The following is a 27,121-nucleotide window of genomic DNA, read 5'->3' as shown; positions in this document are numbered from 1 at the left end:
ATGGCAAGACCATGTGCTGGGTCTGAGTGTGAGGAGGACTCACAAACAAACCCAGCGTTTTTTAGGAAGCCCAAGGGACATAGAGGAAATTGCTCTTTTATTGAAAGGGTGGGTATCTGCTGACCCGTAGGTCAGAGGCGGCAGCGGTGGAGAAAGCCCCTGTTCTTCTCAAGGGTATCCTCAGAACAATTCCTCCAGTCCTCGGGTAGTCTGCTTTCAGGAAGCTCCGCTTTCATGCAAGGCAACCCAATGGCAGACTGCACCCCCTAGATGTGGCGAGCTCAACGCCCCCAAAGGGGAGCGGAGCAATTCCCATTGGGGCCAGCAGGGGGCGCCTTCGGCGACAGGCAGAGGAAACGCGGCCCTTCCACGGGCACTCTTTTCTGTGTGTGAACTGCTCAAGACCGCTGGGATAGTCCTGGACAGTGTCGCCGAAGAGGCTGGCCTGAGAGACAGAACACCAAGAAAGCGAGCTTTGTCGGTGTCACACATCTCCACTAGGTTCAGCCAAAACAGCACTTTTAGGCAACAAAAATGGACATCATCTGACCAAGGGACTGCACCGAGACTTTTCAGTCACCGCATGCAGGTCCTGCATCAACCTCAAGTCAGAACTACCCTCGTGCATGTAAGAATTATGGCCTGAAATAATGCAGGAGGGCCATAGCATGCAGGGCGGAGGCGGCATGACCTGCAGTGCTGTGAGCCCCACTTTACAGCCAGGGCTGGCTGACACTTACAGGCTAAGGCGGGAAGCACGGACAGCCCCACCAGTTGGCGGCGGTTCGCGAGCATGAATGCACCGCAATCGCACACTCCACCAGAGGACGTCAACGTGTTCCCAGGCCACCCCTACCCGCGAGGGATGTGCGGGGGAAGAGCTGAGCACGTAGCTGAACTCTTCATGAACCTCCGAGAGGAAAGGCACCGGGCTGGGCGGATGGGGTGGGCAGCAAGAGTCGGAAACCAATCGTCAGACCGCGAACAGCCAGGGGAAGGCGGGAAACCCAACCTCCAGCCTGGCGGTCGAGGCTGCCCAGGGGAACATGGCCATCAACTTAGCCTCAGACTCCGACTGTGCAGCTACCACAACGGGGAGCTGCTCAGCAGAATCTTTGGCGTCAGAAGACGGTAACCCCTCCACTGATGCGGCGATAGACATCTTAACTTCCTCATAAGCACTAAACGGGACGTAAGGCTCATGCTAGGACGAACCGTACATCAGCATTCAGAAACTCGACAGTAGTATGCTGAGAGGAGCCGGACCTCCATGGGGACTGACCCGGCGGAGCAATCCAAACTGTAATCCTCAGGTCTCCAATGCTTCTAGCCAATGCAGCGTCGGGAGTCTAGTGACCCGCGAGACTGGAAAGGGCAGAACACAAAGGCGGCTTACATATTAAATGTAAGCTGTGACCGAGCATAATAATGAGCATGCCCACGCAGCGCGGGCGTAACCCATCCACAAACGCCATCTCAACATGCATTTGTTTACATCCCAGACCTGTGAGACAGCGATTGTGACCGTCATGAGGAAATAAGGAAACTATCACTCTCCATAAAACCACACGATCGGAACGCGTCTTGAAAAAGACACTCTCAGCGATCGTGTATGCTGTAGGAAAATTGCTCTTTTAGGCTGGATTGCCCAGGGGAGGACCGCAGCACTTTTAGCATTGTTAGCGCAGCAGGGCGATCTCTCCGCTGAATGCAAAGAAGGGATGTTCCATACAGCCGAGAATCTCCCGCAGCGATGAAAAGTTTTCTTTCTTCTTTGTAGAAGCAGCTCAATATATCTATATATATATATCAGCTCCGAAGCAAAAATCTGAATGAGTGGATGCACGCCGCCATCTTATATACCCGTGTGTACAGGGGAGTGGCTTGGCATGCAAATTCCACTCGCCAATGTTCACTGGCCTGTTTTCTTAAGCTCAGAGGTGATTGGGCTCCCAAGTGAGACCCCAAATAGTCAGTATTGACGTAACGTCATAGTGTACGACTGAGGGGGAGCTATAGATCTCTTATAAGATTTGTTTTGTTTGGATGATTCTAGAGACCTTCATGATTATGTTGATATATATATGTCAACAAAAAATACTTATTAGTAACATGAAAATTATCTTTCTTTAGGAGAGTTTGCCTTCGCCATGCTTCCTGGAAGTAAGGGTAGGAAGTTGACAGCCTCATGTGACAGGAAGGAAGTGAATACTTTTTTATTTCATTGAAATTCTTTATTTGGTTAAAACATGGATTACATCTGGAGGTCCATGGCGGCAGCTGAGGACCAAGGTGCAGCTGGATGGAGGGAGGAGCCCAATGGAGCCGGTGGGAAGGAACGACGAGGCGCAGCCAGAGGAGCAGAGTCCTGAGGCGATGAGGAGTCGATGACCGACTAAGGCGGAGCTGGAGGGACGAGGGAGCCTGGTGAAGCTGGTGGGCTGATGGGTGACAGTGCTCCAACAGAAGGTGGAGGTCATCGGGATGATGTCCCTTCTTGATTCACAAGGTAATCCATAAACAAAAATAAAAATGGACAAAAATGGAAACAAAAGGGGGAGAAGGGGTGCCGCTTGCTTTATTTATGGTTATTCTGTCACGCTACGCCAAGAGCACGAACACAAAGATAATCCAGTAACATCTTTTAATAAGATTTCCAGACGACAAAGGTTAATCCAGAAGGGATTAGAAGGGAACACAAGCATTCACAACAATAATAACCGGCAACCGAAACAACAAAGGAGAGATCTTATATAAGGCAGTAAATTGTGCTGAGGGTTAATTGATAACTGACTAATGAACTAATGCACTAATGAGAACAGGAACAGAACCAAATATGGGCAAACAGGACCTAAACCAGAGCAGAAGACAGAAACTAAATGAAACACACAACAAAAGAATTCATATCTGTGACAGGCCTGAGGCCCTCAAGTGTCTCTGAAACCAGAAAAGCATTATTTTAAAGAATTAACGAGGTATCACTTTCAGAGATTAATCACAGTTTATTAACACACTAATTTAGAACATAAGAATACCTTGTGGTGGCACATTCGCCTGCACATCAGACAGGTCCTGTTGTGCATGCTATTTTTAACACAAACAGATCATTTTTTAGTATCCAACCACATTCTTGCTTGTAATTGACCTGGAATCAGTAGGTGCGTTTACATGGAGCATTGTAATTGGTTTAAAAGTCCAATCTGTATGAAACACCTCAATCGGAATAAAAAAGCTCAAACCGAATGTAACTGTAATCGGTTTGAGAGGGGTGGGATAAACCTTTCTTTAAACTGAACAAAATTAAAACTGTAAACGTGTTAAACTGATTACTTTGCATCTAGGTCAAACAGGACTGGTGTTGCGCCAAGGTGGGGGGCATTCGCGGGCAAACAAGAAATCAGTTTGGTTCTGTGTGTATTACGACAGAAGACGGCCGTATGATTTCTATAAGTAAGTATGTGTCATGTTTTGGCCATATGACTGAGCGCTCAAATGAGTGCAAGGGATTCAAATATTAGTCCGTTTATTCTAAGCAAGTGCAAGCAGCTATTAAAAAATATTAACACAAATACTGGCATTTTTTCCTCTGATGATTTGTATTTGTTGTCATTGTATGCTATTAGCGTGTCCCAAAATTGAATGCGCCGGCATATATAAACACCATATCGGATTAGATAACTGTGTAAATGTAAACAATCCACCGAATATTTCAATCGGAATGATTTTAATCTGAATGACAAAAAAAGTGTACATGTAAACGTGGCTAGTAGTATTACACAAAACTGGTTGTACCAAGATACTTTTTACTGTAAGTCTCACAATTCCTTTACAAATTCTACACCACACAATGAATTACTGTAACATAATTTTCAGAGACTTTATATAGTAGCCCACTGTTAAATGCATCCCTTTCATAATAATAAGTATACAGAGTGATGGTGGGCTGACAAAATCTTCCTTTACTGTAGTGCTTGATATTCAAAGAAAACCTTAAATTCATAAAAGTCTTTAGCTATAAAAACAATTTCACTTCTGCAACAATCAAATGTTTGGTCTAAAATCATTTGGTCAACATCACTGCACACAGGTTTACATAATGTGCTCAGTAGTGTGTATGAGTATGAGAGTAAAAGATTTCCTGATTGTGTAGTTCAGTACAAAACAACAATCACCACTTTATTGTTGAAAGCTATACATGTCAAATCATCTTTGAAGACCTACTTTACTCTTTTCTTTGGAGTTCAGATGTTTCCTTTTGATTTTAAAGAATAAACTAATATCAAGCATTTTTCAAATGCTTTTTCAGCAACAACACAAGTTCTGCCCATTAAAGGCTTGAAAAGACACTTTACATATAATTTACAGCCTGCAGTTCTACCATATACTAATGCGGTCACATCCCTGGATGTTGCTTTTGAAGGGTGTCGATCAGTCACAGCGACGGAAGAACTGGAAGTGGTAGTCAGTAAATAAAACTTCTGCATAGTTCAGATCAGTGCTACAATCAGCCAAACCCTGTGTGAAAAGAACATATCTATACTGACACTATATGGCCAAAAGATTTAAATCATGCTGCTAGTCACACCATCGTTGCCATAGACTTAATATTTGATTTGGCAGTACCATAGACAGAAGTACAGTCTGTCCAATAATTCACATTGTTAAGGTTATAGTTTGATTTTTACAAGGCCTGTGTTTTGGTCCACTGAAGATGTATTTTCTCTGTTTCACTGGCTAAATGGTTTACACACAAGAACACAACACACCAGGCTTCATTCATGAAACATGAGCAGAATGACATTTTGTGTAAACCTGTTCTGATGTAAATGTTCAGAAAAAAGTTTCTGTATTTTTAAAACGCTAGTTATTTAAGTAATAATAATAATAATAATCATAATGATAAACATTTGCACTTGCTCCCAATCATGTGTTAATGGTGTATCATCATCCAAACATTTTGTTTTCTTTTAGGCAAACTGATGACACTGCATTATAATATACATTGTAATATAATACTATTTTGCAAGTTTGTTTGCCCATATAGCTAGAAAATCTATAATATACTGAGGTTAAACTTATTTATCTTGCTGTTCATAGTGGATGGGCTGAGGGAAGCATCTTCATCTTAATGTTCTGATAAACCTCCCAGGCCTACTATTGCTTGGAACATAAGTAAGAATGGCAAGATACTTAAATGAATGGAGATGGATAGATGCCAAAACAACCAATGCCGGTACAAGGCGAATGATGCTTACGTGTTCTGGCAGTTAACTGAAACTTTAGATGGTTTCACTCCTCTAAAATTGAGTTTATAAAAATAATAAACAAAAATGAACAGCCATGTAGTCTGTTTTCCTTTTGATTTTACATTACTATTAGCCTATGAGGAGCAGCAGTAGTGTCTTAACAACTTCAGTGAATAAACTTTTATAGGCATATGGCCAATTGGTCTCTTCAGAATGAATAAAATATACAGCAGCAAAACCAGAGAAGGAAGTCCAAAGACCCCACAGTATTTCTGTACATGTGATTCATAACTTCTTCAGTCATAAAGAAATTATGTTTTTTGAAGAAAACATTTCAGGATTTTTTTTTTCCATATAGTGGACTTCTATGCTGCCCCAAGTTTGAACTTCCAAAATGTAGTTTAAATACGGTTTCAAACGATCCCAAATGCAGTTGTAAACAATCTCAGCCGAGGAAGAAGGGTCTTATCTAGCGAATCAATCAGTTATTTGTTCAATAAAAATAATTTAAAAAATTATACTTTTTAACGTCAAATGCTTGTTTTATCTCACTCTGCCTGAACGTTTTTTTTTTTCCGTTTCATGATAGTTAGGGTATGTCGAAAAATTTCTATCTCACGTTCACCCTCAACTTTAAAATCATCCTATATCGCTGTTTTACCTTTTTTGTTAAGGGCGTTTGATCTTCTTTGCATATTAACTTTGCAAAGACTGGGTCGGTGCTTCTGCAGTGATGTAGGATGATTTAGAAATGATTTTTGAAGTTGAGGGAGAAAATACGATTGGAGTTGTTCGACATAGCCTAACTGTCTTGAACCAGAATACACAGGGAGACAGTTTAGGGACAGCAAGACAAGACGAGCGTTTGAGATTAAAAAGTATTTAAATTGTATTTTTTTAAGGAAAATAACGTTCGTTTCACTAGATAAGACCCTTCTTCCTCGGCTGGGATCATTTACAACCGCATTTGGAAAATCCACATTTAAACTGCATTTTTAAAAGTTCAAAATTGGGGCACCATAGCAGTCCATTATATTGAGAAAAATCCTGAAATGTTTTCTTCAGAAGACTTTATTTATTTACAGCTGAAGAAAGAAAGACATGAACATCTTGGATGACAAGGGAGTGAGTACATTATCTGTAAATTTTTGTTCTGGAAGTGGACTTCTCCTTTAAGGAAAGTCCATTTTATGCTCAAATTACTCTGAATATACTCTTATATTTACAGAAATTTCATGAATGAGACCCACTAAATGGACTGTACTTATGTCCCTCACAGCCTTATTTTTATTGACGTCATATTAAATATGGTTTCTACTGTAATTCAATTTATTATTTAAAGACAGCGTACATTCACAGATTAACACACAAAAAAATAAAGATACATAGGAACTCACAGCAACAGAAGACCGGAAATGGTAAGAGGCACGATAGTGATTTGCCACTGCCAGTGTCCATTTGTGTATATAGCCCTGTGGAAAAAGAAAAGACTTCACACAAATGCATGATATCAATAAAATGAAACTTTACCTAGGTCATGTGCAGAAATATTTGGCTGTCAGATCATCTTTTAATGCTTAATCCTGCTCTATACACATACAGTTAAGTAATTTTACAGGAATGACCAACACATTCTACAACCAAATAAATTCCCCCAAAATTTCAAAATAAATGAAAGAAAAAAAAAAACTATATATTTAAACTATTATTTATAATATAATTGCTACATTTATTATGAAAGGTGTTTCTACTGCATGTTGCTTTAAGCGTATAAGTGCTAAAGTACCTGTGTGTTGAAAGCAGCATTTGACTCTGGGCCATCATAGTCGAGTACTGAAGAGCACTGCTCACTCTCGTCATAAGAACACAAGTGGATCACCAACAACTCAGCTGTGCTGCTCAAGTGTAAGAAAAACACTCATTCATATCAATGACGATGTAAACCACATATGCAGACACTGTCTTTCATGTCTATTTTAATATAGTATCTGTATTTATCTAGTATCTAGTATTAATTTTATATGAGCAATATTACACAAGCAGGATTGCAATATAGTTCTATCAAGACAGCTCCAATTCGGCCATCAGCACAAAGCCACAGTACCTCATATTAGCATATAAATGTCCAACACTTTGTATCTACATTCTGAACACTAAGCAGTGTATATAAAAAGTCAGCACAAATGTTAAAATTGCAGATTTTTGAAATCTAAAAAAAGAATCATCAATAAGTCTTGGCCAATGAGCCATTTGTTCAGTTTATGTCTCAGTTGTTGAATCTTTAAATCATTTTTCAAACTCCTACCCAGCATCTAAGCAGAGAAACACCCTAATGTAAGTACACTAGACTCATGTAAGTCGTATTACCTCTGTATTAACATAAGACTATAAAGACGTGTATTATCTTATTTGTTAACCTGATAAATTTTCACATTTATTAGTCTAGCCCTGCTCAACATGTCATTAAAAGAAAAGTTAATAATGAAGACTTTGTGCAATATCAACATTCTTTTACTCACTTCATTTGGATGGTTATAGGCATGTTGGGTGGGATGTGTTTACTGAGGGGAATGAGGTAGGTGTAGTTTCCTTTTCTACAAAACACATATGGATCAATAGGTAAAATGCTAATTTATTACAATTGAACATACGTTGATGACATTAGTGCTGTAAGTCAAGAAATCCCCTAATGAAATAGTCTGCTATAAAGAGCATCATAGATGAATATAGTTCCCCTTCATACTCTGTATAACATAACTCTTTTATAAAAGGGAATGCGAACATACCACTGTTCACACCATATTGTGTTATACCAAGAAAGGAAATTAAAAATGAGCTTCCTATTGAATGTTCGTGACCATTGAAAATGTAAGTCTGATGCCTACCCACAGTTCTCCTGCTGACAGTACTGTTGATCTATAACTTGTTGATTCTGCGTTACAAGGATGGACTGTATAGTTGTGTTTGTCCCTGATAAGAAGATAGTAAATATAAAATAGCTTCTAAATAAAACACAGTGAATGGACCATAATGCATTATTTCAGTCTCAGTGTGAAGGAGTTAGTAAGGATTCATTGTTTCATTTAAAATCACATTGTGTGTCTGATGATCTAGATTTAGTATTAACAGGCCTTTATTTTGTCAACTTACAGTCAGTAGAATTTTTAAATTTCTCCGGTAGTTTTTCTAACCACTTCTCTGAAAGGGAATAAATGAAAATTACATGAAGACAGTCACTAATATATAAAAAGTATATTTGAAGAAAGACCAAGACCATGCCACCATGTCTCTGACCTCTCTGTGTTTTTCTCAGATTGGTGATTCCATGTGACAGAGCGTCAAAGGGGACAGTTGTGTCTGTCAGTTGGGTGTTATGATTATAAATTAAAGTTGAAGGACAGCAGTAGATCTCATCTGAATAAAACACATTGGAGACATCAATGTCTGGAGGCCAGGGACCAGGAGAGCTGGTGGAGAACACTGCAAACAGTCACCATAAAATAAGCAATGATTAGAATATACAGACAAACCAACTTATGCACTCTATATGCAGTATCTTTAAATACTTACATACAGTACCTGTAGTCAGTGCTGCTGTTGTGGTGTAAGGTGGTATAACATTGGTGTTGTTGAGACTGTACATGTCAAGAAACCAAAGTTAAATAATACTCCAAATAACAGTCCATTAAGTATTATTAACAGTGACATAACAAGCATGTAAAGTGATTTAATTTAACAAGCTGAATCAGTCAGTGTGCACCTAGTATATTAGTCTTTAGTAATGACATCATTGATGATGGCATTGTACCTGCTATTGAAGTCCCTGTCCTCTCGTAATGTCAACATATAAAGTGCAGTAATAGAAATGACACTGCAAAACAACAGAGTAAAATAAAGTCACACCCAGATAGATCCTGTCATGTTTATTGAAATTCAAGACCCAGTAGAATCATTTCATTGGTCTCAATGTAACGGAGGCCAGCGGTAGGTGCTGTGCAGGTAAAACCTCACTCCCCTGATCTCAAGAGGTGCCCTAGAGACAGACGCTAGTGGCTGCAGTCTTTAGCCTCCTTGTTAGTGCGCCCGCTTCCCATGCCGGAGACCCACTCGGAGTGGTGTGCGAACAGGACCCGGGGAGAGGGATTACATCAAAGATATTGTGGCTATGAATTAAAGGAGTTATCTGATGTCCATTTTCCACAAGTTGATATGATTCTTTAGGGTCTTAATTAAAAGTCTATCATATACTTTGGCTAAAATTTTTCAATGGTAGTGTAAAACAACACCCTTTTTACCTTGTCAAAATCAGGTCTTTTCACAGCAACCCATTTTGTTGCATGTCCCTTTAAATGCTAATGAGCTCTGCTCACCCTGCCCCTCTCTTCTGTGAGGTGACAAGCTGTCCTGTTTACTTTAGCTGCATTTAGCCGTGAAACTTGCTAACTAGCACATTATTAGGAAAGGTGATTAGCAAAGAATCATAAAAAACCCCTTATACTCACTTCTTCTCTAGATGAGGTCACAAAGCTGGATCACAAATGATTTGCACAAACATAGATGCATTTAGGCAAACAACATGTCAAAATGAATTTTGCATCTGATGACCCCTTTAACAATTCATTCTTACAACTTAATTTCTACTTTCATTTTAGGTTAATCGTGGCCACTATTATAATGTCTCAAGTTACACGCAAGTTAACCATGATTCCCCAAGAGGAAACTAGATATGGCGTCCTCTAGCGGACACTGGGGACTGCTGTCAGCAGAACCGGTGTCTGAAGCATGTATGAAACAACTCCAATCCCATTGGTCCATGTAGCCCATGACATCACAGGCGGGCTCTCCGGAAGTATAATAGGGTGCCTGCCGAACGTGTCACTAACTTGGTTGTCTGAAGGAGATGTGAAAACAGGCAAGCCCTACGCATGGTGAGGGGATGCAGCACCTTGTTCCCTCTCAGGGAATCATGGTTACATGCATTACCCAAGACATTCCCCTTCTAGGGAACTCGTGCTGAGTCCTCTAGCGGACACTATGGGCAATCGAATGCCCACTCAGCCATGCCACGACACATGCCTGTTCACCTGATGAGAGAGCACCAAGAGAAGTGACAGACATATATCAAACCTTCCCAAGCTACTGACGACTGGGGCCACTAACATAACCCAGCCAATCAGGAGGGAAAGCCCATTAACCAAGATAAGAACACAGCTATCCTCAGAAGGCTATGTTACAATAAGCCAAAGCAGCATGCCCAGGGTGACCGCCCACTTAAAAACCCCATAGGGGATAGTGCACTCCCTTACTCCTTCACTAAGCTAAAAGGATAAAGGAAGAAGACCATCTATTTAAAACCCTAACTGGGGAGACAACTAGGAAGAGGCTCAGGGAGCTGGCTACTTGAAAATCCCTGATAAGGGGGGCAGGCTGATCACAGAGTACTTCAAAAAATTCTACATCACAAGGGAGAGACCAGACCTTCAGTCAACAGTTCACCAACAAGCGAACCACATAAGAACAACATTAGTCCAGCCTCAGAACCCAATGTAAGCAGTGTCTCTTAGCACTCGCCTGCCTCTGCGGCCAACTCCTAGAGAGAGGGGTGAGAGTGTCCACACTACAGGTATGATTCTGCCTATGATCCTCAGATCATGACAGACCAGCCACCTCAGAGGTTTTAGAGGAAGACTTGGGACAACGGGGAATGAACTTCCTGAAAAGCAGTGGAACGTGCCTTCGCCCCCTTGAACTTCTTGACCGCCGCCTCAAAGGAGATGCCTAAAAGCCTGGAAGGCCACCACTGCTTGATAGCGCGAAGAGCCAAGTTCGTGGTGCGGCGCAGTTCCTTGACTGCCTCAGGAGACAAACCCTACCCTCATCTAGGTCTTTGGGCAAGTTATCTTAGTAAGCTTGTAACACAGTCATTGTGTCCAAGGCTCCACCAGCTTGACCTGCTGCCATAAATGTCCTGCCATTCAGATGTGCCCTAAAGGGGTCTGGATGGCAGAGCATGAGTTTTTTAGGAAGACAGCTCACCCTTCACAGGGGGCATTTTCAAGCATCCGCGATTATCCACACCCACAGTATCCGGATAATCTGCATGTTGAAGAAAATGCAACCAAGCTGAATATGGCTCGTCCCATAATCTCACTAGCTCTGTGTGGAGGTCAGGACGTAAGGGAAGACTCCTGGTGGAGGGAAGTTCATGACCAGCCAGAAAGTGCACATCTAATCTGCCATGGGCGGCCTTTCTGCCTACAGTCCCAATGAATGATCTGCCTAGCTGCCTTGGAAGTCGTAGGACCAGAACCACGGGTGGTAGGCACTGTCAAACAAACGGCTCCTGAAGACACCCTCTTAGGCTTCCAAGCACCCCCCCGAGACGTCACGGGTTATGTGGGCCAATGCGATTGGAGTTGTTTCTAATGTGCTTCAGATACCGGTCCTGCTGGCGGCAGTCGCCATAGTGTCGGCTAGAAGACACAGCATGAGTTCCCTAGAAGGGGAACTATGTTAAATTGAGGGAATGAGCTTTTTCAACAACTATGAATTTACTGGAAATTAAGGAATTAAAGTAAGACAATACAGGTGAATAGGGTAAAATTAAAATTAAAATATTTTAAATTAATAGATATCACCATGTTTCCCAGATGATTGATGAAGATGAAGACAATGTTTGTATATATATATATATATATATATATATATATATATATATATATATATATATATAATTATTATTATTATTATTACACATTTTCTTAAATATTATGTTAAAAATGTATTATCTTACTATATATGCAGAAATCTGAAAATTGGATAAACCAAGGGCCAAAATTTATGTTTCATTTTGTGGACGTGATTTTACAGAGGGGATTTTGAATATCTCAGTTTATCACTCCAGAAACTTTTGTGCAAAAAATCATCATATTTTTAGAAATAAAATGTTACATAAAAGAGACAATGATCCTGAAAATCCTAAGAAAATACTGTACTGTCATAATGCAGTAGCAATCAGTAGCAATCTCCTATTCTCTCTCCCAGGGGTTCTCAACTCTGGCCAGCTAGATCATTTTTTCTGCAGAGTTCAGCGCCAGCCCTAATCAAACACACCTGAACACTTCAAAGTCTTTAGGATCACTAGAAAGTTACAGGCAGGTGAGTTTGATTGGTTGGTGCTAAACTGCAGGAAAATGGATCTTGCGGGCCAGAGTGCTCTATCCATTTCAAATAGGAGGTTCCAGATTTGCTGTGTTGCTCCATCTGATCTTGTACAGTGTACACAATATAACATTTAAGATACTGTTTACTTAAGAAGAACATCTCACCAAAGAGCCATGGTTGTTACCAGCATGATGATGCTAGCTTGGAATACTCTGTGTTGAAGACAGTTGTGATATCTCCCACAGAAGTAGCTCTGAAAGAGAAATATGAAGTAGGTGTATTTGTCACATTTATTGTACAAATTGATAGGTAAAGTAAATTTCACATACTGTGCTTGACTGTGGTGGCGTTGGTGGTGGAAGCTTTGAATGGAGTGTGCTGTTTTTGTTGATTTTCCTGTAAAACAAAAATTTGAGTAAAACAATTGATTTTAAGATGATTGCATACACATACATCACAGCAAAGGTGTGTTTGCATTTCCATTTGTAGAATTCAAATGGGAATATCAGCAGTTAATTCAAATTAAACAAATAAAAATATGGTTGTAAAACATGTTTCTATGGAGTTTTAAATAGGCTGAGTAAGGGAACCAAATTCTGTATTCATTTCGTCTCTGCCATCAAGACTCAAAGTAACTCAAACAGCTCTTTACCAGGTCTTTTATGACTCTAAATATCCCGCAAGAGTTATAACTACCAGAAGTTAATTTCCAACAGTTGATGTATTTCTTTGGGAACAATCACCATTACAGTGTTTCTCAGCTCTGGAAGTTTTATTATTGTTAACAAAACACTGCTAAATATTACTGCTAAATAACTCAAATAAGAACTCAAAATTGCCATAATGACTTTACTGTACTCTACTACAAAATTACAATAAAATAAAAATAATAAATTAATTTTAATTTATATTTTTAAACATGAAAATGGCACTAGACAACAATAACTCTAGACTGTGCTGAGGCATTTTAAATACAAGTCACTACATTTACTTTGCCATCTATAAACAATACTTCTAAAATAACTACCATTGAAACTTTAAAACCATAAAAAACAACAAAACTGAACATTGACTGAAAATAAATAAACAAATAAATAAATCAATAAAGACAAATCAAAAATAAAATGGAAATAAAAACGGAAATGATGTAATGAAAAGTTCAAAGCTATAATAGTCCTGTCTGAAACATTTGTATTCATATATCAAAGCAGTGTTATTTTATTATTACTTAGATACTATTTTAGAATTCCTGTTAATATTTGAATTAAAGTTGTAGTCAATTTGTTGTGTTTTCTATTGTAGTTTTTTTGTCTGTACAGTTTTAGTTTTTTCAGTATACCAAGTTAAATTAAAATGAGAAAAGTTTTTATTTTATTGGTTGGTTTCTTTGGTGTTTATAAATTAATGTTTGTTTTAAGTAACTTAGATAATGTGCAGTGCTAGACAGTAGGAAGAACTGATGCTTGGAGCTCTGCGTCTGTTAAGAAAATGTGTAAGAAACTTGAAGAAACAGCATGTGAGAGGAATAGAGAGAGAAATACAGTGTGGAAAGTTAAGAAAGTCAATCCAGACCCTTTAGCAGAATGGCCGCTGTTGGAGCGCATGCTACCCAGCCTCTTCAGTTTGGCCAAGCGAGTGTTCCAGACCTCAAGCTCCTGAATACGATTCTCAAGGTTATCTGTAAGTTTACACAGCTGCTTCACAGCACCCACATTCTCCATAAAAATCTGCTCCTTTAGGACATAATGACCAAAATTACTTTCACACACCATGCATGTATAGACAATTTTACTGCAATTAATAATAAATATCTGACAGACTTACTTTGTCCACCATGAGAAAATTATCAATCTTCTCCCCGTTTACACAAGTAATATCGCCCATTTCCCTTACAGCCGAAGGCAAGAGTTCTTTGACTTCCTGTGCTATGATTCCTAATCAAAGAGACGACTATATGTGAGAATCGGTCTTCAGCACATTGTATTATACAAAAGTGCAGTGTACACTAAGTTAGCTTGTACCTGTTTCATGACGTTGATCAATTCCCATCCTTGAGGCAAACTCTGGTTTGTAATCATATTCCACAATTCTCATTTGAGCGATCCTCTTGAGCTGCTCCGTTGAGTCCACCTACAACATCACAGACAAAAGATTAATCCTTGTGTTATTGCTCAGATATAAGACTCCGTTTACATCTGTGTATATCATGCATCTCAAATCAGGGGGTCTCTGATTTTAGTATTTTGCACTGATCAGGTCCATTAAGACTGATGAAAAAAAGTCATTAACACTGCTGTCCCAACTTTATGTGAATGCCATCTTGTTCAGTTAGTCTTTGTATTTATTAAGCAGACAGACACTCACTTCCTGAATGTTTTGTTTGGCCCTTTTGTCTGAAGGATGCATGACGTTGCCCATTATCTTGGCATTCCCACAAACCACCAAAGCCTCGTCAGGGCTGTCTGTGTTAATGCCGATCCTCCCGTGACACACCACGGAATCAGGGATCTGTCCTCTTTGCCAGAGCATGTCACTATCATTCTCAAACTGACCAGGATTGGAGGCCTTTAGATGGAGAGATGATAAAACTTTAAAAACAATTTTCATCAAAACATATGGTTAAGTCCAATGAAAAACTCCCTTTATTGAAGCAGCAGTTCTTGAGGAAAATATGTGCAAATGTAGAGTTCATAACAGAATATGTTGGCTATGGTTATGGTTATGGTCCATCAGCTTACCCTGACGATGATTCTTTCAGAAACATTAGCAACCAGCAGAAAACTTTTCTCTTTCACAGTAGCATACAGACCAACCACCATCTTAAAGTATCTATGAAAACATAGGCAACAACATACATCTAGTTACCATATTATATTATTGACTTCTTATGTGCATCCCTAAAGTTCACTCTAAAAGTTGTTTAGTAGTCTAGAGGAAAATTATTGAGAAATCTTTTTAAGAGGCCTGTTTGGATGGTTATACCATCTAACTGAACCAAACACCTGACCAAATCATGAAATATCAAGAAATGGCCTGCACATACAAACAAATGTGTTGAATTGAATACAGTTTTACACTAAAGTGCTACTTTGTTTAGTCCAGATTTGCCTGGATCATTTTAGGTCCCCTTTTGCTTGTAAGTGTTAAAGAAAAAAAAGGATACTCTACACTCTTAAAAATAAAGGCTCTTTATTGGCATAAATGGTATGAAGAACCTTGAACATCCATGGAACCTTTCAGATGCAGAAAAGGTTCTTTATAGTCAAAAAAGATTTTTTAAATCTTCTTCAAAATGGGTCAGTGACAGTGAATTTAGAACTACCACTCTTTTGGCATACTGTTTTTTGTGTGTGTGCTATATTGAATGGAACTAGGCATATTCGGAAACAGCAATAGCAGAGATTGTTTGTAACTAACCTCTGATCAGGATTGGGTTTGCCTTTTTTTCTCATGTTATTCGCAGTGGTTTCACTGAAGTGTAAGCGTCCTAATGTCACCTTTGTGATTTTGTTTCCTGGCAGATTTACTCTAAAGGAGACGTTAAATCAAAAATCAGTATAGATAACACATTAAAAACACATTCCACATGCTTTAAGTATCCTGACACTTACCTGACTGGTAGGAAAGGCTTCTTGCTGCGGTCTGACTGAGACTGCTCTATGGTGACTAAATGGCTCTGTGCCTCAAGCTACAAAAGAATTCAAGTGTCAAACAAACCATCTGCATTTAAAACACACGTTTCTGTAAGGTTTTCAGCCATGTTGTCACTACCTTCAGCCCAAACACATTCACGTGGAAGCTCTCTATGGGCATGAGACCTGCTGACGTTCTGACAAATCTAGGATCTCCAACCATTCCTATGTGAACTGTCACCTGGAAGTGATTCTTCTTCTGACACACAAAGGCTTCATCAGCTGTGGAGTAGCTGAAACCCTTATCAGTGTCCACATGATAACCTGGAGGTGGTCTACCCAAAAGAAAAAGGACTCGAGTTTTACTGCTTTTGAAGATGTCTTCTAATGATAAAGTGAATGTTTTATGCTGCAGTGCATGTATTGTGGTATTATGATTCCTTCATCCAGAATTACAGGGATACAATGTACAAATGAGATATAAAAATCTAATTTTATACATTTCCATACAATAAAGTACAATAGTATTACTATGTGTTTGGTCATGGCCCACTTTAATATTATGGTATTCTTTGGTCTACAAGTATCAGAGTTTGGCAACTAATATCCTTACGCAATCATGGTTCTGGTCTTGGTAGATACTCACAGAATTTCAGATCTGCTGTTGTGGAGTGAACACCACTGACTGGGTTGATACCTGTCCCATGTGAGCAGCTGGTGCACACTGCCCCCTGGACTTCCTCCAGTGGTGTCACTGTCATAACACTGTGCTTCATATGATCCACTTTCTGGACCTGTAGACAATGCAGCCATTAAGAAAAGTCAAATGACATATGAAGGCTTGAATATACTACACAACTTTGCTGCCTGGACAAGTTGATGGTAGCTTTTGTAAGTCAGTGACAATCTGACTTTACATATTTTATATTTAAAAAAAAAAGTGTTTTGTATGATGAGCACAAACAGATTTTTTAGATTCAGAGTATTAGTCCATGAAGTCCAAGGAGATCAAACATATTTGATATTTTGAGACAAACACATATTGTTTTCATTTGTCATGTGTCTCCTTTGAGCATAAGAAACAACGTTTCTGGGACAGTTCATGTCCAATTTTGCTGCTGATTTAAAATATGTTATTTAAATGTGAGTATGGTGAGCAATTTCCCCATTCAGGTAGAACACTTGGTCTTGGATGCCTGGAGATATTGCAAATATGGCTGCCTAATTAATGGACTTTCCCTCAAAGAGACTTTGGTGAGTTAAGTTCCTTTTGGTACGCTAGTTGTATATATTGTGACGGGTGTCCGTTCCATTCACCGCTGCCCTGGCCGGAATCACGCACACCTGGCGCACCTCATCAGCGCCCAACTCGGCTCAGCTGCTGCCAATCGCCGGAGCCGCATAAGAGAGAGAAGAGAGGACGCCTCAGACGAGCTTCAACTCCCAACGCAGCAAGACGCCTAATCTCTCTTTCTCTCTCTCACCGCAGATAGCAGCTGAGCCCTGGACACGCCGTTCCAGACCGTTTCGCACCTTATTTCTGCACCTGAGGAGAGCACTTACGGGGACGAGCACCCGGAAACCACCACCACTGGTCACCCTTCACCGCCACTTCATTTCTTGTTTTTCCATTTAAACAACATTAAATCCACCCTCCGGGGGTCTTTCACGTCAAAACCTTGTTGTGTGATTCTTCACCTCGTTACATTGGTGGAGAATGCAGGCGTTTTGGTGAAAGAATCACACACAAGTGTTCGCCACCCCGGACCCGTCCCAAACTGACGTTTTTTTTTCTCCTCTGTTATTCCGGTTTTCAGATCACGTACGGTGCACACACGCCTCCGGAGAGATGGACAACCTGTTACAGCGTCTAACAGAAGTAAGCATTCGACAGCAGCAGATTGTCGAGCATCTAGCGAGCCAACAGGGCGAGGCGGACAGGAGGATCTCCGATCTACAAGGCGCCTATGCCCAGCGAGTCCCGTTACCAGATGCGAGAGCGCAAGCTGCTCGACTGCTACAGAAGCTCACCCCCCACGATGATGTGGAATCTTACCTTCAACTCTTTGAAACCACTGCGACAACTGTAGGCTGGCCGAAAGAGGACTGGGCACGGGCGCTGGCACCTCTGCTGACTGGCGAGGCGCAGCGCGCCTACTTTTCCTTAGATCCATCCTCCGCTGACGATTACAAAGAGCTGAAGCGAGAGATTCTGGCCCGCTTGGGGCTGTCACCCATTGCAGCTGCCCAACAGTTCACAGACTGGGAGTTTCGCCCTCGCCGGCCAGCCCGTGCCCAGGCCGCTGACCTGTTCCGCCTCGCCCGCCTATGGCTACTGGACGGAAACCCCTCCGCCAGCCAGGTCGTGGAGCGCGTCGTCATGGATCGTCTGGTGAGAGCTCTTCCCCGAACACACCGCCAAACCGTGAGTATGAGGAATCCCGCCACACTCTGGGACGTTGTGGAGGCGATTGAGCTGGCGGAGGCGGCCCACCACCGAGAGCCCAGAGAGCGTGTGCCACCGTACACCCGGAGGGTGGTCCAGGAGCAGCGGGCGCCAGAGGGCACCCCGCGACACCAGAGCAGACCGGTGGCTCCTTACCCAGCGGATGAACCCATGCCATCGGAACCGAATTCACCCCGGAAAAAGAAGTGGCTGGCGGGCTGTAGTATGCACAACCACCTGCCAGAAGGCGCTCCAGGAGCGGCGGTGAGGATACACGGGCAGGTGTACAAAGCTCTGCTGGACTCAGGAAGCGCGGTCAGCCTGGTGAGAAGTGATATCCTACCTCCCCGGCCTGATGCACATGCGGTGCTACCCATCACATGCGTTCATGGAGTTACAAGACAAGTGAAAGCTCGACAGATCCAACTCAGTGCTGCTGGAGGGACCTGGCCGCTTGAGGTAGGATTAATTAAAAAATTGCCTGTCCCTGTGTTACTCGGTAGGAATTTTCCTGGATTTGAGCGCCTCCTCACCGCTGCCGCCCAACGGCCTGTCAGCCCGGGAAGGAGCCGCCCCTCCAGGACACCGAGGAGAAGAACCACCCACAAGCCTGCGCTCTTAACAACTGACAGCGGGAGAGATGGTGAGTCCGCCCCCCCCTCCCCTAACCTTTTTTATGATGTCTTCCAGCAGGTAACACGAGGGGGGTCCTTCAGCCGCGAGCAACATGAGGATGACCGGCTGAAACATTGTTGGACTCAAGTGCGGGTGGCTGAGGGGCAGGAGCTCCAGCCAGGACCCCATCCTCTCCCGCATTTTGTCATCAAAGATGGTCTGCTCTATTGTGTCGCTGAGCAAAGGGGGGAGGTAAAACATCTATTAGTGGTCCCCAAGTCAAAGACGGAGACGGTCCTGGAGTTGGCACATGCGCACCCAATGGCTGGACACCTCGGAGCAACTAACACGGCTCAACGGATCCGTGACCGTTTCCACTGGCCTGGTCTCGAGGGAGAGGTCAAGGCTTTCTGTCGTGCGTGCCCGACGTGCCAAGTGACATCGCCCCAGACCCCTCCCCCCAGTCCGCTCATTCCGCTGCCCGTAATTGAGGTGCCCTTTGAGCGTATTGGAATGGACCTGGTGGGGCCGCTGCCGAAGTCTGCTCGGGGTCACGAACACATTCTGGTTATCGTGGATTACGCCACCCGGTACCCGGAAGCTGTTCCTCTCCGCAAGGCCACGGCGAGAAACATCGCGCAGGAGCTCTTTCTACTATTCAGCCGGGTGGGTATCCCCAACCAGATTCTGACTGACCAGGGAACACCGTTCATGTCCCGGGTCATGGCTGACCTCTGCCGGCTGCTGAAGATACAACAACTCCGGACGTCCGTCTACCATCCACAGACTGACGGCTTGGTCGAACGTTTTAACCAAACACTCAAACGGATGTTGAAGAGAGTGGCCGCTGACGATCGCAAAGACTGGGACCAGATGTTGCCCTATGTGCTTTTCGGCGTCCGAGAGGTACCCCAGGCGTCAACGTGCTTCACCCCGTTCGAATTGCTTTTTGGCCGTCAGCCCCCCGTCCAGTAGCCCGCGACGCCTGGGAGCAGCAGCCGGTAGCGCTCCGCTCTGTGGTCGAGCACGTGACCCAGATGCGCGAGAAGATCGAGCGCGTTATGCCAATGGTCCGGGAACACCTCGTCAAAGCGCAGCAGGCCCAACAACGGCACTACAACCGTGCAGCCCACCCCCGGGAGTTCCAGCCGGGGGAGCGAGTGATGGTATTGGTCCCCACCTCCGCCTGCAAGTTCCTGGCTAAGTGGCAAGGGCCGTACACCATCCTGGAAAAAATAGGCACGGTGAACTACAAAGTAAGACAGCCTGGTAGACGACAGCCCGAACAAATCTATCATGTTAACCTCTTGAAGAAGTGGGTGGGGACCAGAGACCAGCTTGCCGCACTCACCTCCCTTTCCCCGGTGGTCGTCGACGTCAACTCCGATCTCTCGGCTGCACAGAAGAGGGACCTGCAGCACCTGGTCAGTCAGTTCGACGATGTGTTCTCTCTTCTCCCTGGGCAGACCAACGTGGTGCAACACTCTATCAAGACGCAACCCGGAGTCATTGTCCGGCAGCGGCCCTATAGAGTACCAGAAGCCCGTCAGTGTGCCATAGAGGAGGAGATTCAGCACATGCTGAAGTTGGGGGTCATCGAGCCATCCCGGAGCCCGTGGTCCAGCCCCATTGTAATGGTCCCAAAACCGGACGGCACCCTCCGCTTCTGCAATGACTTCCGGCGCCTAAACGAAGTCTCAGAGTTCGACGGCTACCCCATGCCCCGAGTGGATGAGCTCCTGGACCGTTTGGGGAGAGCCCGCTACATTTCTGGACCTGACCAAAGGTTACTGGCAGGTCCTACTCTCCCCTGAAGACAAGGCGAAGACGGCCTTCTCAACACCTACTGGTCACTGGCAGTACTGCCGTCTTCCCTTCGGCCTCCATGGGGCTCCCGCGACGCTCCAACGGATGATGGACATATTGCTCCGCCCCCACCAGGCTTACGCCCCCGCCTACCTGGATGACGTCGTGATCCATTCGGAGGCATGGGAGGAACATCTTGACCGTCTGCGGAGGGTGCTCACGGAGCTCCGGCGAGCAGGTCTGACCGCCAACCCCCGAAAATGTCATCTGGCTCAGTTCGACGCCCAGTACCTGGGGTTCAAAGTGGGCCGGGGGATGATCCGCCCTCAGGATCGGAAGGTAGCGGCCATCCAAGAGGCCCCTCGACCCAGCACCAAGACCCAGGTACGAGCCTTTTTGGGGTTGGCGGGATATTATCGTTGTTTCATCCCCAACTTCTCCTCCTTAGCCGCCCCCCTGACAGACCTCACCAGGAAGGGGCAGCCGGAAAAGGTGGCCTGGAGTCCGGAGCTGGAGGAGACCTTTCGCAGCATCAAGGCGGCCCTCACCACCGAGCCAGTCTTGCGAGCACCGGACTTTAGCTGCCCCTTCCTGCTCCAAACCGACACTTCAGACACAGGATTGGGAGCCGTCCTGTCTCAAGTTCAGGAAGGTGAGGAACATCCTGTGCTCTTTATCAGCAGGAAGCTGAGCCCAGCCGAGACGAGGTACGCGGCGGTCGAGAAGGAAGCCCTGGCTGTCAAGTGGGCAGTCCTGGAGCTGAAGTACTACCTCCTGGGCCGGCGGTTCACCCTCCTGACTGATCACGCGCCATTGCAGTGGATGGCGAGAGCAAAAGAGACCAACGCTCGGGTGACCCGCTGGTTCCTTGCGCTCCAGGACTTCCACTTTGAAGTCCGCCACCGAGCCGGGGTGGCCAACGCCAACGCCGACGGACTGTCTTGGATCTGGGCTGGATATTCAGGTCTGTCGGGGGTCACTCCCCACCCTCCCCTAATTCCCCCTCATCCAAAATTTGTATGTTTTAGGACGGGCCAGGACATCGCTTGGGGGGGGGGGAGTGTGACGGGTGTCCGTTCCATTCACCGCTGCCCTGGCCGGAATCACGCACACCTGGCGCACCTCATCAGCGCCCAACTCGGCTCAGCTGCTGCCAATCGCCGGAGCCACATAAGAGAGAGAAGAGAGGACGCCTCAGACGAGCTTCAACTCCCAACGCAGCAAGACGCCTAATCTCTCTTTCTCTCTCTCACCGCAGATAGCAGCTGAACCCTGGACACGCCGTTCCAGACCGTTTCGCACCTTATTTCTGCACCTGAGGAGAGCACTTACGGGGACGAGCACCCGGAAACCACCACCACTGGTCACCCTTCACCGCCACTTCATTTCTTGTTTTTCCATTTAAACAACATTAAATCCACCCTCCGGGGGTCTTTCATGTCAAAACCTTGTTGTGTGATTCTTCACCTCGTTACTATATATATATATATATATATATAATTATTATTATTATTATTATTATGCAAAACATGCCAGTCATATCACTTTACAGAAGCGAATAATGTTTTTTTTTTTCTATGGACAAAACCTATTTAAAATATAGTAGAAGACACAAACTGAGATGCTGCAGGAAAATCAAGTTATCCAAAACATGAGAATGCTTTATATTATGCGCTTCAAAAAAAAACTTGTAACCATATTGTTTTACGTGCCTGCCAGATGTTCTGCCAGATGTATGCACTGTTCAATAAATTTGGAGACATATGTTTTGCTCAGTGCGTAACTTTTACAGTTTACTTACATTTTGTTTGTTTGTGTCACTTATATCACTAATTACAACATGGATCGATACAAAGAAAAATATTAGGTATACATTATTATATTTAATAATTGCTTCCAAATCTCCACTTAATGATTATAAGAAATTATATATTAAAGTATAAGTTCACTTTCAGAACAATAATTTACAGATAGTGTACTCACCCCCTTGTTCACTTTCTTTCTTCAGTTGTAAAGAAATTATGTTTTTTGAGGAAAACATTTCAGGATTTCTCTCCATATAGTGGACTTCCGTGAGTTTGAACTTCCAAAATGCAGTTTAAATGCAGCTTCAAAGGGCTCTAAATGATCCCAGCCAAGGAAGCTAGCGAAACGATCAGTTATTTTCTAAAAAATTGACAATTTATATACTTTTTAACCTCAGATGCTAGTCTTGTCTAGCTCTGTGTGAACTCTGTGTATTCCAGTTCAAGACAGTTAGGGTAGGTCTTATTTTCTCTTTCAACTTCAAAATCATTCTACATCACTGCAGAAGTACCAACCCAGTGTTTACAAAGTGAATGTGCAAAGAAGATCAAATGTCCTTTACAAAAAAATAAATAAATAAAACAGCGATGTAGGAGGATTTTGAAGTTGGAGAAGAAAATGAGATGGGAGTGTTTCAACCTACCCTAACTTGTCTTGAACCAGAATACACAGAGTTTACGCAGAGCTAGACAAGATGAGCCAATTTGTCAATTTGTTTTGAAAATGACCAGTCGTTTTGCTAGATAGGACCCTTCCTCCTCGGCTGGGATCATTTAGAGCCCTTTGAAGTTGCATTTAAACCGCATTTTGGAAGTTCAAACTCGCAGGCACCATAGAAGTCCACTATATGGAGAAAAATCCTGAAATGTTTTCCTTAGAAAAAAATGTTTCTTTAAGACTGAAGAAAGAAAGACATGAACATCTCAGATGACAAGGGGGTGAGTAAATTATCTGAAAATTTTTACTCTGGAAGTGAACTTTTCCTTTAATAATAATTTTTTTATTGAGAAGGTCTGGTAATGGTTCTTGAGAATGCACACAAACTAAATTATACTTCATCAATAGCGATCCAATTCCATGATTTAGTATGATCATGTTCATATCAGCAGCAAACCAGGAATGCTTTTTTAGATTAGATTTGGGTATGGTCTGTGGAGTTAAAAAAAAACTGTGGCGAACTCAGTTGTGTACCAAACGGACTATGTGAAAGAACCCTCAGGTGAATTTTAGAGCATTTTACAATGGATCTGACCAAGATATTCCAAGATATTATGCCACATATCAACATTTATAGATGGGCAAATAGAACACTGTCACCTCTGATAGGACAAAAACATTCTGCACATGATATAATACTTACAGAATGATGTTTTGGTCCAAACTGGGTTGGCACACCTGTGCTGCTCTGTGTGCTCCTCAAAAGAGTTTGACCTTCTTCTTTTCTTATTTTCGTGTAAGATATTTCTGTTAAAGCAAGCATTATAGACTGTAAATATATTTTGAAATGAACTGCATACAGAAGCAGAACAGCACATGCAGCACACATCCTTACCCTACATGTTGGTCATGCTTTGGGGGCATATTAGGGTACATTGTCATTGGGCACATAGCATGGGACAGACATGAGGAGGCCACAGCAGCATTAGCTGGCATATGTCCCACTGGAAGACCCATCGGCGGGCACTGAGTATACTGCGAGACACCATGGATGGGTGCATTATGGGACGTGGTTGCCTGCATATAACTCTCAGCTGTGTTGAGACTGCACTGAGGAAGCGAAGCAGTTGAAATGGCTTTGATGTGGTTCCCAAGGGGTCTGCCAACATCATGCATAAGTCCTGTACCACCACAGTGCTCTTGTTTCCTGTCTTTGATGGGACAAGATAGAGGGAAGGAGTTTTCTGATAGGCTATGCATGCCCTGGCTGCTTTGTTCATGAGACCATCTTGAATCTGGTGAAAAGAAGGATTGTTTAATGACTACAACCAATATAAGAACCTTGGGTTTGGGATTTTGGATCGGAGAAGACGTCACCTGGTATTTGTGGTGGAGAACTACGCTCTGATCCTGAATCTGGTGGTGACTCAGGTAACATGCTAAGAAATGAAAAAAACATTCTAAAAGGAGCAAATAACCATTTTCCTGTCTCAACTTGTCATTTAGAAGAGGTTAAGTAGACTTTACATGTAATTATTTTATTTGGAATATTTAAAAGAACTCACAAAGTGGGATCTGTCTCATTGCTCAAATACTGCTCCAGAATACTGGTGTCTACCACAGCACTCTCTAACACACCACTCACATCCTGTCCTGATGGAATAAAAAATATGTTAAAATACTTTTTTCCTGTTTAAATTTTTCCTAAAGTTATGAATTTTGTGATGGAGGTTGGATGAAATTAGTCTTTTAGTTAGTCATTTTATTTTTCTCATTAGTTCTCTTGCTTAAAACAAGTAGTTTGAGATTCATTTTTTTAAATATTTGATGTTACCAAATTTGCAGCCTCACGCAGTCACATTTACTGTGCTCAGCGAAATTTTACAGGTGTGTATATTGTTTATAATGTGTATTTTGTGTAAATATATATATAATTTATGTACACTGTTAATTGTACATACATTGTGTTGTTTATACTGCCATGTTACAGAGACCTGCACCTAAGAATTTCATCGACAGTATACTAGATATAGACAGTTTGTGACAATGACTGAACCTTAACAGACTGTTTTTGCACATCTGAAATGAAACATGCATGCATCTACTCCTCTAGACACAATACCAAAGTCCTACTGTCTTAGACACTTCTGAGAAATTTCAAACTATCGACAAACTTGCATGTCTCACCAATCATCAGATATGTGGACACAACAATAATGCCAAGAAAGGAAAGGGACATCAAGAATATCTCATAATATACAGAGGATCTGGTCCAGAAACCAGTTTAAATAAATCAAGTATCCACTGACACTCCAAACAAATGGCCCAGGTGATGGATCTCGAAACAAATCTCAAACAAAAGCCACTATAATAAACTTGAGGTGGCTTGGCAAGACCAAACAGGTTGAACAATATCAAGAAATGGCATTTCTACAATTTAGAATTTTAGAAATGCTATACTGTACAGAAAGAAAAAAACAAGGAGGCAGTGACTATATGTATGAATGTATGGCCTTGATCTGTTTGCTCTTCTGACTGGTTTTATAGATCTGTGGCCTTGAACTACTGATGGTAAACTGTACCTTCATACAGTATAGATTACAGCCACCTACATTAGATATGCTTTGAAGACTATGTGAAACATAACCTTCATACAATCTTAACATTTACAATTCTTAATCTATGGTGTTTGCACAGCATAATAAATTAATAATAACAAATTCCTGGTTTGTTACCCAGATTTCAATGTTGTGTAATTTTAACAGAAATAATGGCTGATAGTAACATACATGAAACATTAAAAGAAGTTTAAAAATACATCCCATGGCGGCAATACTCCTGACCAGCAAAGCCAGTTGTTTAACAAAGAACACTGTAAGGTAATCCAAGTGAATGTTATTTAGGTATCTTACCATTAAAAAACTGTTGCAGTGCCTCATTTTCTCCAAGAACATCCATTGGATCAGCTCCAGATTTTCCAGATTAGTGCCAGTTATGTCAAACCCTCTACCGTAAAGGACTGTGTGAACGACTTGGACAGGTTGTATCTTTGACATGGAAAGATAGCATGAATTGACCCAAATACTAATCACTTTGGCTTTCCCCACCTCCGAAAAAATTAGAAAGATTGACCATTTGTTTGTGTCAAGTACACAACTGCATTCCTTTGTCTGCTTCTATTGTAATGTGACATACACAATTTTATGATCTCACACAAAGTATATTCAGTTTATACCGATGCTCTCCTAACACAAGCTCAAACTGATCATGCCCTGGAATGGCGGCAGCCATTTTAGCTGATCTGACTGTCCGCAAACATCACATACACATCAGAGGAACAGAAATGACCACTTGAAAAAATATTTTACTTACATTTATATTATCATCTTAACGTAATCTAAAGGCATCACTACAAACTGCTAATATAATTAACATGATGACGATAAAAATTGTACAATGCAAATATAGTTAAACTGCCCATCCCCTTAAATTGATTACAATAGCATTTTTTGGATTTTGTTTATACAAAAAAAAAGAAAGAAAAGAAAAAAAAGATTCTACCTTTCCCCCAAACTTCGGTTCTGTTGGTTTCGACCCATTAAAGTAAACAGCTCAAGTGTAATCCATCAGTAACTTCAGATACACCGTAGAAAGATGTATTCTTACATTCAAATAATTAATAATGTATATAAAAACAAAAAGAGGTTCTTATTCTATGAAAATGGCAGCCGTCGTGCAGTCACGGATGT

The 27,121-nt window shown here is 42.4% G+C and overlaps 1 protein-coding gene across 3 annotated transcripts; it reads right to left on the bottom strand.

Moving 5' to 3' along the window:
* Positions 1-2,895: 2,895 nt before the first annotated feature.
* LOC127163826 (myelin regulatory factor-like protein) lies at positions 2,896-27,121 on the bottom strand. Of its 3 annotated transcripts, none has more exons than XM_051107284.1 (26): positions 26,934-27,121; positions 26,285-26,419; positions 24,938-25,025; positions 24,750-24,811; positions 24,268-24,667; positions 24,076-24,179; positions 16,689-16,836; positions 16,182-16,377; positions 16,022-16,098; positions 15,828-15,938; positions 15,149-15,239; positions 14,775-14,975; positions 14,432-14,540; positions 14,235-14,344; positions 13,983-14,143; positions 12,740-12,806; positions 12,575-12,663; positions 9,055-9,117; positions 8,817-8,881; positions 8,541-8,726; positions 8,397-8,444; positions 8,132-8,216; positions 7,766-7,840; positions 7,033-7,141; positions 6,644-6,718; positions 2,898-4,515 (listed from the first exon to the last, which is right to left on the bottom strand). In XM_051107284.1, the coding sequence occupies exons 2-26, from the start codon at positions 26,328-26,330 to the stop codon at positions 4,429-4,431; spliced, it is 2,853 nt and encodes a 950-aa protein (XP_050963241.1). In that variant the 5' UTR covers positions 26,331-26,419; positions 26,934-27,121; the 3' UTR covers positions 2,898-4,428. The 3 variants fall into 3 exon arrangements, with proteins under 3 accessions (XP_050963243.1, XP_050963241.1, XP_050963242.1); XM_051107285.1 differs by having other exon boundaries at positions 8,826-8,881; XM_051107286.1 differs by lacking the exons at positions 24,750-24,811; positions 24,938-25,025 and having other exon boundaries at positions 2,896-4,515.

Source organism: Labeo rohita, chromosome 4 (assembly GCF_022985175.1).
Source record: "Labeo rohita strain BAU-BD-2019 chromosome 4, IGBB_LRoh.1.0, whole genome shotgun sequence".
Lineage (NCBI taxonomy): Eukaryota > Metazoa > Chordata > Actinopteri > Cypriniformes > Cyprinidae > Labeo > Labeo rohita.
Note: the sequence above shows the minus strand (reverse complement) of the source record. Positions and strands in the feature narration are given on the sequence as shown.

Excerpts from the sequence above, each read along its gene's own strand:
- LOC127163826 (XM_051107284.1), bottom strand. The coding sequence starts at position 26,330 with ATGGATGTTCTTGGAGAAAATGAGGCACTGCAACAGTTTTTTAATG. Across the intron at positions 12,807-13,982 it reads AGCGGCCATTCTGCTAAAGG|GAAAATCAACAAAAACAGCA; the intron begins GTCTGGATTGAC and ends TTTGTTTTACAG. Across the intron at positions 12,664-12,739 it reads CGCCACCACAGTCAAGCACA|AGCTACTTCTGTGGGAGATA; the intron begins GTATGTGAAATT and ends TTTCTCTTTCAG.